The sequence below is a fragment of the Magallana gigas genome, chromosome 8 (assembly GCF_963853765.1).
Source record: "Magallana gigas chromosome 8, xbMagGiga1.1, whole genome shotgun sequence".
NCBI lineage: Eukaryota > Metazoa > Mollusca > Bivalvia > Ostreida > Ostreidae > Magallana > Magallana gigas.
In genome coordinates, this window is record NC_088860.1 from 27,056,049 (window position 1) to 27,069,865 (window position 13,817).

At 32.8% G+C, this 13,817-nt stretch overlaps 1 protein-coding gene and 1 long non-coding RNA gene across 5 annotated transcripts in view; both read right to left on the reverse strand.

The window, feature by feature from the left end:
* LOC105327506 (inositol 1,4,5-trisphosphate receptor type 3) overlaps positions 1-13,817 on the reverse strand; it is a 97,277-nt gene that overhangs the window by 3,906 nt on the left and 79,554 nt on the right. For 3 of the 4 annotated variants that reach the window (XM_066067906.1, XM_066067904.1, XM_066067905.1), the window contains 11 exons: positions 12,694-12,762; positions 11,955-11,981; positions 9,156-9,267; positions 7,667-7,785; positions 7,104-7,273; positions 6,534-6,641; positions 6,094-6,243; positions 5,564-5,575; positions 1,543-1,648; positions 1,247-1,370; positions 808-986 (listed from right to left, as the gene is read on the reverse strand). In XM_066067906.1, coding sequence (XP_065923978.1) covers positions 808-986; positions 1,247-1,370; positions 1,543-1,648; positions 5,564-5,575; positions 6,094-6,243; positions 6,534-6,641; positions 7,104-7,273; positions 7,667-7,785; positions 9,156-9,267; positions 11,955-11,981; positions 12,694-12,762 — 1,176 coding nt within the window. The remainder of the gene's footprint in view (positions 1-807; positions 987-1,246; positions 1,371-1,542; positions 1,649-5,563; positions 5,576-6,093; positions 6,244-6,533; positions 6,642-7,103; positions 7,274-7,666; positions 7,786-9,155; positions 9,268-11,954; positions 11,982-12,693; positions 12,763-13,817) is intronic. The other variant, XM_066067903.1, reaches the window with a different exon arrangement.
* On the reverse strand, positions 3,003-4,874 carry LOC136270482 (uncharacterized). The gene is made up of 2 exons (XR_010708226.1): positions 4,319-4,874; positions 3,003-3,647 (listed from the first exon to the last, which is right to left on the reverse strand). It is a non-coding gene; the product is annotated as an uncharacterized lncRNA (long non-coding RNA).

The window sequence follows — 13,817 nt, forward strand, 5'->3', positions numbered from 1 at the left end:
CCAAGCAATTGCGTAAAAAAACTATACGATGACAAGACAAGGTATAGAACTTCAGTTCATCATTTTTTTCACTGATTGTTTAACTAGAATTAGGCCAAAGGGATTAATTAACAACTTTTGACACACTAACTGTTGTCAACAGTTCCAAAATATGTAAAAAAAAAAAAATGACTGCAGGAGACATTCACAGTAATTAGACTTTCGGGTAAAAATAACTCGATTTTTTCTCTAAAAAAAACAAGAATGAGAGAAAATGTAAATGATGACATCTTGAAATTAAAACAAAAGAGGAGAAATAAAGAATAATTCTTATTTCAGTTCGTTCGTAAGGTGTTTAAAACACGGGAGCAATAAGAAGCGTTAAAATGACGTTGCGAAAAGTTTGCGGTTGCGCCGGGTTACAGGACGAAGGCACGTTGGTCAGCTTACTAGGAATGATCTATTCATGCCATGAACAAAAAACTTTTCACATTGATAAACTCTATCCTGATTTACGTTTTGGTGAAATTTCAAGAGTTTATCTTTTTCACTAAAAGAATAAGAGAAAATGTCTCAATAATTTCCGAACAACCCTCGTACATGTTAAATTGTGACGTTTCATTGCAACATTGAGAAATGGTACATTGTGGGAATTGGTCCAAGGCCAGCCCAGGTTTTTATTAGGATTTTTTGTTTTCAATACATGTACATGTACAATTATTCAGAATTGGACCTCTTCTCACAAAAATCTTGGAGAACTTCTTTGGATAATCTACAAAACGTACAGTGCAATTCTGCAAAATGTGAATTTCATCAGAAATACCGTACCGTGTAAGGCGAATCGACGAACCCGTGGTGGATCATGGTGATGAAGCAATGGTACACCGTCCTACAGTGGCGACCGTCGTCCTCCTTCAGGAATGTTTCCCTGAAGAAGGCGAAGGAAATCAGCGAGTAACAGAAGAACACCGCCAGACCAAGTAACGCCACCATCAGCAGTGATTTTCCTGTGTGAGGAATAAATCAGTATCTAAGTCAATGTAATGTCATAAGTTTCTATAGTTGTCATACAACAGTAAATAATTACAGTCTAAAAGAGCAGAATGCATTAGCTATATATCCCTATGATAATTTGAGACTTTCAAATTCTAAGTGCTAATAAGAATTTGTAAATATATACAAAAATTTTAATGTTTTTCCTGATCACAACTACCTAAGGTGTTCTGTCAACAACAAAAATAATCACTGGTATCTTGCAGTTTCTTACCATTGGTGGTTACTGCAGCAATGACTCTCTTGAGTAACTGGTTTAACTCCGATATATGGAGAAGGTGGAAGGCAAAGAAGTACCCATAAAATACAGTTCCCAAGACTGAGCATGCAAAAAATACCTGAAAAAAACCCCATCCATGCCAGAAATTTAATCAAAATCTCTAAATTAAAAAATAAAATTGGACTGAACTTTATAAAGTGACATCACAAAAAATATCAGATAATTATCAAATGAATACACTGTTATCTTGTAATTATTGAATGTATAAAAATTAATTTAAGGTAACTTACAAAGTAATAGATTGTTTTAAAGTTGTAGATCTCGATTTCTAAGTGCGAGCGTCCTGTTTTCTTCTCATGCCAAGATCTAAAATCATTTTCATCATCGTTTGATGACCTGTAAAATATTAATAATTGAACATGAAAAAAAAAGAAATATTTTCACACACTTGCGCACTCAAAAATATACAATTGATTCAAGTAAATGAATGATCTAATAAAAAATCAATTCGGTAATAAGTAATATGCTTTATTGGTCAGAATGCATTAGGAACTGAAATCCTCAATGCAAAAAAGATAAAGTAAATGTTCATTAAAGAACAGAGATTTAGAAGTTTGTGTTATCTGTATATACAATATAATTAATCATTAATAAATAGCAATTAATAAATAGACTGTTGGCAATATGGCTAGAAGAATTAAAACTGAGGATTGCGAAAACTAAAATATAATGAGCAAGGTATTAATATTTCTTCTTAATAAAGAAGAATCCAAAGTTTATCAAGGCTGTTTGCATAGAATATTAATTATAGAGACAGTACAGCTGAAAACACATGTGTGAATAACTTCAGATTTACCCATTGTATCGTTAGGAAATAAGAAATAACGTTGATTGTAATAGTTGAAATACATAAAAATCCCTTTCACATATCTAATTAACGTAATTATGAGCTTACGGAAATTTAAGGGTTGTACAAACCGGAATAATCTTATATCGTTTACGTGGACTTTGATTGACAGTAATTGACACGTGCTGAAAACTACCAGATCTTCGTCCGGCTACAGTCATCATGGTATACAAGGTTAAAGGGACTCTCTAAACGGAACGCATCATCACTTTCTCGATAATTTATTGATGGTTTACCAATTTTGGTTCATTTTAACATGAACAGACATAAATATGTCAAATAACCCCTCATGGGGCCTCATTTACAAAAATGAATTGAGGTTGTAGCAACTCCTATGATAAACACGCAAAATACATGCTTACAAAATAATAATTGTGGTTATTTTTAAAACTTTGAACAATTATTACCTGGGAGAAGTAGAATGACATATTTTTATCAACAAACATGTCCAGGAGAATCTTTGCGAGCCCTGCATATGTTTTGTTTACAGTAAATATGCATGCGTATTAGTATAGAAGGCTGAACCCCGTAACACGGTGTGAGGTAATTATATATAAATTATACGTAATTATTAATTCTAATGAAATAATTAGATTTATTTCATGGAGAACTTTGTAATTTTCTGAAAGTTTATACATTCGTGATTGTTATACTTTCATGTTAAATACTGAAATCTGATTGGTTAAGACGCAGTTAATAATATTTACTATTACCCTCAGCGTTAGCAACGCACTTGGCAACGGGTAACATTAAAAAATGTTACATGCGCGAAAATTATGCGCGTACGGTTCGCTGTAGAATTCACGTTATTCCTATATAAAAGCAGTAAAATTTTCTTAAAAATTTTAAACAAGAGGCCAATTGGCCTTAACGGTCACCTGAGTAGCATATATCCAAAACACAAACTTGTCATGGAGTCTCATATATGCATCTAATTAATTAGGTTTAATAATGGAGTAGAAAAATTATAAATTTGTAATGACAACCACATTTAATTCAAAAAGAACTGTGAAACCTATAATTTTGGTGAAAAACTAAAAGATCTGGTCTACAAAATAATGAATTTAGTTTTCCTTTCAGGTGTGTGGGAGTAAAGAAGATATTTTTTTAACGTTATATGCATTAGCATCTATACATCCATTTTGGCCCTGCCCTAGAGTCAAAACCCATACCCCAGGGGACATGAAAATTAAAATTTCAGTAAAGGACTTCCTGGTAAACATAATTATTAGTCGGTTTTTTTATACAGATGTGTGAGAATAGAGAAGAAGATTTTTAAACATTATATGCATTAACACTTTATTGCCATATTGCCCCCCCCTCATGTCCTGAACCCCTGACCCAGGGGCCATGAATTTCACAATTTAGGTAAAGGAGATTGTGGATATCATAACCATGTATTCAGTTTTTTGCCCACATGTGTGGGAGTAGAGAAGAAGATTTTTTAAGATTTAAATCATTTTTACTATATGGCCATATTGGCCCCACCTAGAGCATGAACACCTAACAAAGGGGTCATGAATTTCACAATTTTAGTAGAGAGCCTCATGGACATCATAATCATGCATTTAGTTTTTAACAAATATATATGGGAGTAGAGAAGAAGATTTTCTAAGATTTAATACATTTTTACTACATGGCCATATTGGCCCCACCCTAGAGCCTGAACCCCCGACCGAGGAGTCATGAATTTCACAATTAAAGTAGAGGGCTCCATGGACATCATAACCATGCATTTAGTTTTTAACAAATATATATGGGAGTAGAGAAGAAGATTTTCTAAGATTTAATACATTTTTACTATATGGCCATATTGGCCCCACCCTAGAGCCTGAACCCCTGACCCAGGGGTCATGAATTTCACAATTAAGGTAGAGGGCTTCATGGACATCATAATCATGCATTTAGTATTTAACAAATATATATGAGAGTAGAGAAGAAGATTTTCTAAGATTTAATACATTTTTACTACATGGCCATATTGGCCCCACCCTAAAGCCTGAACCCCTGACCGAGGGGTCATGAATTTCACAATTTAGGTTGAGGGCTTCATGGACATCATTATCATGCATTTAGTTTTTAACAAATATATATGATAGTAGAGAAGAAGATTTTCTAAGATTTAATACATTTTTACTATTTGGCCATATTGGCCCCACCCTAGAGCATGAACACCTAACAAAGGGGTCATGAATTTCACAATTTTAGTAGAGGGCTTCATGGACATTATAACCATGCATTTAGTTTTTAACAAATATATATGGGAGTAGAGAAGAAGATTTTCTAAGATTTAATACATTTTTACTATATATGGCCATATTGGCCCCACCCTAGAGCCAGAACCCCTGACCCAGGGGCCATAAATTTCACAATTTTGGTAGAAGGCCTCATGGACATCATAACCATGCATTCAGTTTTTTCCTCACTTGTGTGGAAGTAGAGAAGAAGATTTTTGAAAATTTGGCTTTTTTTGCATATTTGGCCCCGCCTGTGGCACCCCAGGGGTGGTAGAGCCATAAATTTCACAATTTAGATTCTTCTTACCATAGAGATGCTTCACACCAAAAATGGTAACGATTGGCCTGGTAGTTTTCAAGAAGAAGTTAAAAATGTAAAATTGTTAACGCACGACGCACGACGCACAACGCACGACGACGGACGAAGACCAATTGCAATAGGTCACCTGAGTGACTCAGGTGACCTAAAAAGACATTCAGTATAACAAAATAAATAGTGCCTGTTTTGGAGGATAACAGTTGAAATTGACACCCCTCGAAAACCATTGTCAACCTCCGCTTCGCGTCGGTTGACAATGGTTTTCTCGGGGTGTCAATTTCAACTGTTACCCTCCCAAACAGGCACTATTTATATAGTAGTACAAAAATACCGCACCTGATTTTTTCAAGTCGGTTTTTTGATAAGATGCGCCGTACTGTCTCTTTAAAGAAAAGATGTTAATAAGTTGTTGGGTCTATTTGCTCAGTCTTTTTTAAAGTTGATTCCTGTCATCCTAATTATTATGATTGGTCCTCTTTCCATGACTGTATACAAACGTGAAAGCTTGATCTTCAACATGTATTTCAATGACATTTGATGGACGTTTTCATGTCTAAGGTTCAGTGCACTTCATCAAGTAAGGGAGCAGTTAAATTATGCTTGGCATTCTTCGATACATATATAAACCGTGCATTAAAATGATGCTGAGGCATTACTGTACTCTAAATAAATAAGCTGGTTTGATCCTACATAGTTAGTAGTAGATTTCTATAAGGGATTTGGACATGGGTGTAATCATTACTTATTATGGTAGTAGTACATATCTAATTTCCATTCACCAAAAGCACCTGTACATAAAATGGCAGATAAATAAGCTCTACAGATAAAGTGAAGGGGAAGTAACCCACCTCCTTTCACTCCTGTAAAAGAGACATATTAAATCATGCGCACTATTGGTCTCAAGGTTCAAACAAAGATAATGATATGATCAGGTGAAGTAAGATGTCCATTTCCACCAGTCATGACATTTATATTAAAAACATAGTTAGCTATACAAGCTTAATCATAATTCCTCTCCGACTCTTAGCAAAAGCAGGAGGCTAATAAACATTCTTTCAAAATCCAAAAGGGTGTTCTGTCTAGAAATCATTCAACCTTGACCATTTAAAAAAAAAAAAAAATATGCTCAGGTATTGTAGTTTAATTTCTTTGATAACTATGATGTTATAATTTCTGATATACTGAAAGATACATGCAATTGAGATATTGATGCATGGGCCTGATAAACTCAATCATACTGTCAATCATGTATATATGCAATGCCTGAAATGCTACTGCTGCAATAGTATAATGATTCAAACTAAAATGTCTCCACTAACATGTCAACTCTCTCCTTTTGGGAAGTTTAAACCTGACTTATAAGGTGAAGGATACTTACAATTTTTTCTTGATCCAAGTGTATGGTGGGAAGGTTGGATTGTTGGATATGAGAAACGTGATGAGGATACACAAACTGAGGAGGTTATGTACGCCGCCCCAAACGTACAGGAATGGCTCGTAGTTTGACATTGTGTACTCGGGCTTGGCACTGCAAGGAAGGACAGAGTAGTTAAATAACCGCTAAGGGAAATAACTCCAGTTGTGTTACTAATTGTTATTGTATGAAGGAGAGATACAATAGGGCATTCTAAACAAAAATAAATAAAATAATCAAGAGCCCAATCTTTTATCTTATGGAGAAAAAAATAAATTCATAGATTGATGTTACTGAACCATTTTAAAATTGCAGTTTCCTGCTTTACATTAATGGGATACAAGGGCCAGGCACAAAAATATGTCATGGCAAGGCATGAGTGCAAAATGAAAACAGTATATTACCTGTTCGTGTCAGATGTTCCATCAGCAAGTTTTGGGTCTCTCCATGTTATCATGATGATAATGCTGATTACAAAACTCAGGAACACCACAATGTAATTAATGGGGATCCTGTCAAAAGTCAACATAATTGATTACACAACTCAGGAACACCACACAATGTAATTCATGGGGATTCTGTCAAAAGTCAACATAATTGATTACAAAACTCAGGAATACCACAATGTTATTTGAGGGGATCCTGTCAAAAGTCAACATAATTGATTACAAAACTCAGGAACACCACAGTTACTGCATGTAGATTCCTAATTTAAAGCGAGGAATTAATATATGGGTAAAATCATGAGAAACACATCTTGTGGATTTTAAAATCTCTATTTTATTTTTCGAAAAGATGTTAACTAAATGTAACTATGATCAAAATTCTGCGTTTGCGATTTTATATTCTCACCATTTGATGCAAAGCATTTCAAACGTGGAATTAAATTCTCGCGTAAAATAAGGAATCTAAAGTATTCATGGGATCCTGTCAAAAGCTGTCACTGTTACCATGCACTGTTTGGTAGTCCTTACCACAATTTGACTAGCATCTGGCCGACGGGGTTGGCGTGGACTTTTCGCTGGTACTTGATGTCCTGAATGATATCACTGGCCCAGTCCATAAAGTCACGGATCTTATTGCTGGGGGTCGTCCTGTCCACATCATACTTAAACTTCTCCTTAATCTCCTCTCTCAGCACATTCTACAGTGTGATAGTACAAAATGTCCTAATCTCCATTAAACAATAGTAATCACTAATGCAGTGAATGAAATACCTGCAGTCAAGCTGATTAGTACAGAAAACCTGCTCCCACCAGTTTGACTATATGTTCCATTCAGTGACCTTGGCAATCAAATATTTGAACTATCATGACCATGACTACCATCTGAACATGACAATCTGTTCATTGCTATGACCTAGACAATCTGGGTTTTTTTCATCTCCAATTTATATCCATGATAATCTCTTGTCTGCATGGCTTTAACAATACAATCATGTGTAACATTTAAACTAGACAATTCATTTTGAATAAATCTGTTAACTTCAATGACTGGCTATCTGTTATCTGCAATGACCTTGACACTAAATACTTACTCTGTCCTTGACCCTGTAGTAGATCTTTTGTAGAACATCATCTTTGATCACTTCAATGGACATGGTACTCGTGGCAAAGAAATCCCACGCCATGTTTTGGTTGGGATTTTTGACCAGATCTATAATTCAAACAATCTTTTTTTTTACATCACACAGTCTAATAAATTAATCTCTTTGTTTCTCTCAGAGTACTAATGATACAATCTTCATAGCTTTCTGCATTTCTGATTTTCAAAACTGTTACATAAATCCAAGATTTTGAAGTTTGCATGAGGCCTACAAAAAATTATCTTAGATAAGAGAAAATGCTCTTTAAAACTACGGTATGCAAGTCAGAAGTTAACTTTACGGCCTTAAGGCTAATGCAGAATATGTCATGTTCTATTGTTTCCCATACCACTATCTGCATAAAACTACTACTGTTAGCCAACTTTTTTTTAAAATAAAAATAACTTCGTTGTAAAAGACAAGATATGTCATCTTGAATACAAGATTGTTTTACAGTGCCATATTTAGGTATAGAATTTGCCTCTGCAGGCAGAATTATAAATGGAAAAAAAACCTTGTTTTTGCAATATCTTTCACAAGTAATAGCCTAAAGTGTCAGCCTCTGGCTGCACACAAACTTACAGTCTCATTCTTTACACTAATAAAACACCCACTTACAGAGTCTCATTTTTTACACTAATACAAAGCACACTTACTGAGTCTCTTTACACTAATACAACGCACACTTACGGAGTCTTTTTAACACTAATAAAACACCCACTTACAGAGTCTCATTCTTTACACTAATACAACACACACTTACAGAGTCTTTTTACACTAATAAAACACCCACTTACAGAGTCTCATTCTTTACACTAATACAACGCAAACTTACTGAGTCTCTTTACACTAATACAACGCACACTTACTGAGTCTTTTTACACTAATAAAACACCCACTTACAGAGTCTCATTCTTTACACTAATACAATGCACACTTACGGAGTCTTTTTACACTAATAAAACACCCACTTACAGAGTCTCATTCTTTACACTAAAACAACGCAAACTTACTGAGTCTCTTTACACTAATACAATGCACACTTACGGAGTCTTTTTACACTAATAAAACACCCACTTACAGAGTCTCATTCTTTACACTAAAACAACGCAAACTTACTGAGTCTCTTTACACTAATACAACGCACACTTACGGAGTCTTTTTACACTAATAAAACACCCACTTACAGTCTCATTCTTTACACTAATACAACGCACACTTACGGAGTCTTTTTACACTAATAAAACACCCACTTACAGAGTCTCATTCTTTACACTAATACAACGCAAACTTATGGAGTCTCTTAACATTAATACAACGAGCACTTACGTATCCTTATGGACTCTATTTACACTAATACAATGCGCACTTATGGAGTTTCTTAATACTAATACAACGAGCACTTACGGACTCTATTTACACTTTTTCATCACACACTTACGGTGTCTCTTTACATCGTCCTCCAGGTCCAGTTTCCTACACAGGATGTGATAATACGCGTACCCTGTGTCCTGTATCAGGTTATACAGCTCGTCAAAGTCGGGGTCTCGCTTCTGTAAAACAATTCATCAAGATGTCAACTCAAAACAAGTAAGCCACTGAAATTGGCAATAGTCCTCATTAAATCAAAGGAAATGGCAACATTAAATGGTATTCAATAACAAAATATTTTGTACCAAACACATGCAATTTTATATAAAAGTTTATTTATATAATATTTTAATATTTATCATCATTGATCAATGGAATTCGAAGTATTTTGTCAAATGATAGATTTATTATGAATGCAGATATAATCTAATTGAAAACACAAATATTTGCAAACGCTAATAGACAATGAAGTCATACACGTACATTTCCAAAAGCTTTCACAAGCAGGGAAAGTGTAAAGCAAGACTCCATTTAGATAATACTCCAATATACAACAATGAGAGCCGATAAAACTCAGCATCATGTCTCAATAAGACTTGAATAAAATTCAACTCCCTTTTTACGGACAGAAAAAAAAATGCTAAGTAGAAAATATTTTTCTCATCTAAAGTCTAGCTATCATCTTTATCATTATTCAAGACTTTGTATCTTTATTACTCATGAGCAAGTATCTAAGTTGACATAGGTGTTTACTGTTGCCAATGTGTTTTAAATGTAAGTCTAAGTAAGATCATTCATTAGAGCAAATCAAACTCTTACAGCAATTAACTACACTTAATCAGTCTGTATTCTTTTAAGGTAGCTCGCAAGTTTGCAGATATCGATGTCATAATAGCAAAATAACTAAGTGTAAAAAAAAATTACAGCATGTCCATTGATTTTACTTGTGTTGATCAATATTGGTGTGAATAAAATGCTATCAAAACATTACTATGCAGATGAATCACGAAAAAATTTCAGAGATAGAATTTTGAAATCATCCTAAGGGTAACTGCATGTAACTGATAATTTCTCAGGGTTGTCTGACTTTAATGAACCTGCAAGCTACCTTAAGTTGGCTGGGTCAGCAAATTACTCATCAAATTAACCAATTTCTTTTTTTTTTAAATATAATATTTTCAGCTATAGACTATCTTAAGGTAAAGAAAATTCCATTAATTAAATTAGCTTTAAAATTTAAATATTTTTTAAAATTTAAATATTTTCCTATATCTTTATATGCATAGCTTTTTTTTCATTTCTAAAGAAGATCGATACAGCCTTAAGATGGCCACAACTAGCCGGCCATCTTAATACAACCTGTTAGAAAACAAAACACATTCCTTGTAATCATGCAAACATTCTTTCCTTAATTAACATTCAATCAGAAATTATCACACATATTTGTTATGCAATCACAATACAGTAAAACTTGGTTATAGCGAAGTCCTAGGGACCAATTGATTTACTTCGTTATGTCCATAAATCGTTATATCCATATAACAAATTCATAATTATAATAGCTTTAGCGAATTCACTATACACATGTTTTCTTTCACCAAACTATAATTTTCACTAATTGAGGCTTAGAATAAAAATATATTACTTTAGTACCAATAATGATAGGATTTTGAGTTGAAAAATTTATATAAATATTTTTTTTTCAAAGTATTATGTTAAATAGTAGTTCAAACTTTATTTAACTGAAAGAAATTCGTTATAAAAGTATTAAATTTCGTTATTATTAACTTCTACAGGACACAAAATCAGTTTGCTATATCTGTAAATTCATTATATCCCAATTCGTTATAACCATAAAGTTTTGCAAAGGTTTGTTAGGAATTTTACCGGGGACTCAAAAAAAACTTCGCTACATCTGAGAATTTGGTATATCCGTGTTCATACTAAACAAGTTTTACTGTATCATTCTTTCATACTTATACCACAATCTAAAAATCCATTCGTTATTCCACTTAATTAAATCATAAACTTAGAAACACATAAAAACATATGTATAACACATACAACTTGATTGTAAAAAAACCAACAATTTCAAACCATTCAATTTCATTCTCATATCATACGTTATGATATACTTACTTTTTCCTATTTATTTAAAACAAACACATTTTACAAATTAGGCAACCGTATTTGTTCAATATTTAGTTGTTTAAAATCATTGACATCATTATAAATTTTAAGCTAAATAATTTAATTCTTCATAAACTCAAATAAATTGCCACAATGAAAGCTAAATTTCTTATTTCTAAAAATAAAAGATATAAACACATCTAAAACATCAAAAGAAAGTTTCTTGCTTGTCAAAACAACAATTGTGGGCTAGATTGGTTAAAAAATACACTTTGTGGTTAAAAGTGATCACAAATTGATTGTACTGTTTCAGTTAAGGGTGTTTAGGACATGGGTGTGATAATTAATCATTAGATTGGGTTTTGTAAATGTAAACTCAGTGACATTAGGTATTAATAGCCTGCACTATGATTAAAAGATGAAAATCTTTCATCTAGAACCAAATTAAAAATTTTAACAAAATTTCTTTAGCAAATGTGGTGGTATAATTGGAAGACAGGTGGAAGAGGGGGTCAAATATGGAGTTAGGTAGGTACATATAAAGGAATATTTCATTTTTATTGAGAAAGCATTGCCTAATTAGTATTGCTAGCTTGATAAAAAAAAAATTGCTAAAGCACTACACAGAAAATGATTCAATTATAATCTACAATTTATGACAAATATTAATAAAGTGAACTATGACACCAGCACTCCATTAGAATAGCAAAAAAAAAAAAAGCACAGATATATCCATTACCTTTTTAGCAGGCGACCGATCCATTTCCTAATGGTGCAAAATATTCAGTGGTGATTGGTGAACAGATGAAAATGAAATGATATATCACAGATATAATAAGAACAAACACCCAAATGCTGCCCTCATGGATTCACTATATTGATAAACTATACAAGGATGAATATATCATTAAAAGAAGTTGTGAAGACTGAATCCTAAATAAGTTTTAGCATCTAGGCTGATTATATACTGATTGAAATAATACAATGTAGTACAGATATACTGCTATGTATTAAATACCTTATACTTGTATTATGCCCTACATATATGTACATCTCTGTTAGTATTTTTCTAAAGAATCCAGTGATCGTATCTCTCTCTCTCTCTCTCTCTCTCTCTCTCTCTCTCTCTCTCTCTTAAATGCTATTGAGATAAAAAGTCAATCATTATTAAATCTGAATTTTCACTGGATCCTTATCTAACCTTAAAACTACATGTCCATAACAAGGCATTAATGAGCTGGCTATAAATATATATATGATTGTAATCTACATGCACCATCAACGACTACCGTAAATATTGTAAAGACTGGTGTAAAGAATGGTGTAAATACAGTAAAGATTGGTGTAAACATTGTAAAGAACAGTGAAAATACTGTAAAGACTGATCGAAATACTGTAAATATGTGTAAATACTGTAAATAAAGGACTGTAGATCATAGAAATGCTGTAATTTTACAGATGTATTGTTCTTTTCTTACCTGCAGCTGATTAAAAGCCTCGGTCATCGTTATGACACACAGGTCAGCATCTAGGTATTCCATTACTTCCTGTAAGACACAATGAGTTACCATGACAACATTTCATGAAAGCTGTGATATCTTTTACAATGTCATGAGATCACTTTGAATTCATAATTATCATCCTTAAAACTTTTGCATATTTTTTAATCTTTTATAAATATAGTTGTCTCACTTAAAATTATCATCACAAATTCATTATTTAATATACATGTATATGAATCAAATTCTGATAGAAATCAAATAGAATCAAGAACATAGAAGGACAACCATCATTTCATTCCCACACAATTAATCCCTTAATATTACCCTTGAAGTTCATTGAATTTTAAGTTAATTACATAGAAAACAGCCAAAAATTATTTTTCAATCTTTCTTTGCAATGTTTTAAGCCACAGCATACCATACAGTTCCTAGATTTATATGCAAATTATTGGGAAATCAATAATTCTTGTTTGAAAACAATATCATTTCTGCATTATTTATATTTTACATCATTATAAATCATCCAAATAATTAAAAAAACATTTCTACCATTATAGCATTTAAGCTGTAGTACAGTCTTGTTTGGGGAGAAAATGAAGGTGAAGATACATGTACAGATTTAACATGTACTTGCATATGGGTAAAAACCAGGGATTGGGGGGGGGATCTTACCCCCTCCCCCCTCCCCCCTTTTATTTTTAATCTTAAGATATACTCTATCATTCTTTAAAAATAATTTTTGTTTGTCAAGATTTTGGATAAGTCTAACCCTTCCATTTTCAATTTGTTTCAAACACAACTTACTTGCGTTTGGGTTTAAAATTATTAGCATAATGTAAAATACATATTACTCAGTACTGAAACAAGCAATAAGTCACATTGCCCAAAAGCTGTCATTTCTTAGCTATATTGAATGAAAAAGCATTTATAAATATGTGATAATCAGCAAATAAACTATATATATCCATATTTACACTACAATTATAGCATTTTAGTGCAAAAATTAATAATTAAAAAATAAAGGCAAACCACAAGTATAGAGAAGTCGTCTAGAAAAAAGAACAGGAGTAAATTAAATGACTACTGAAAAGACGATAAGC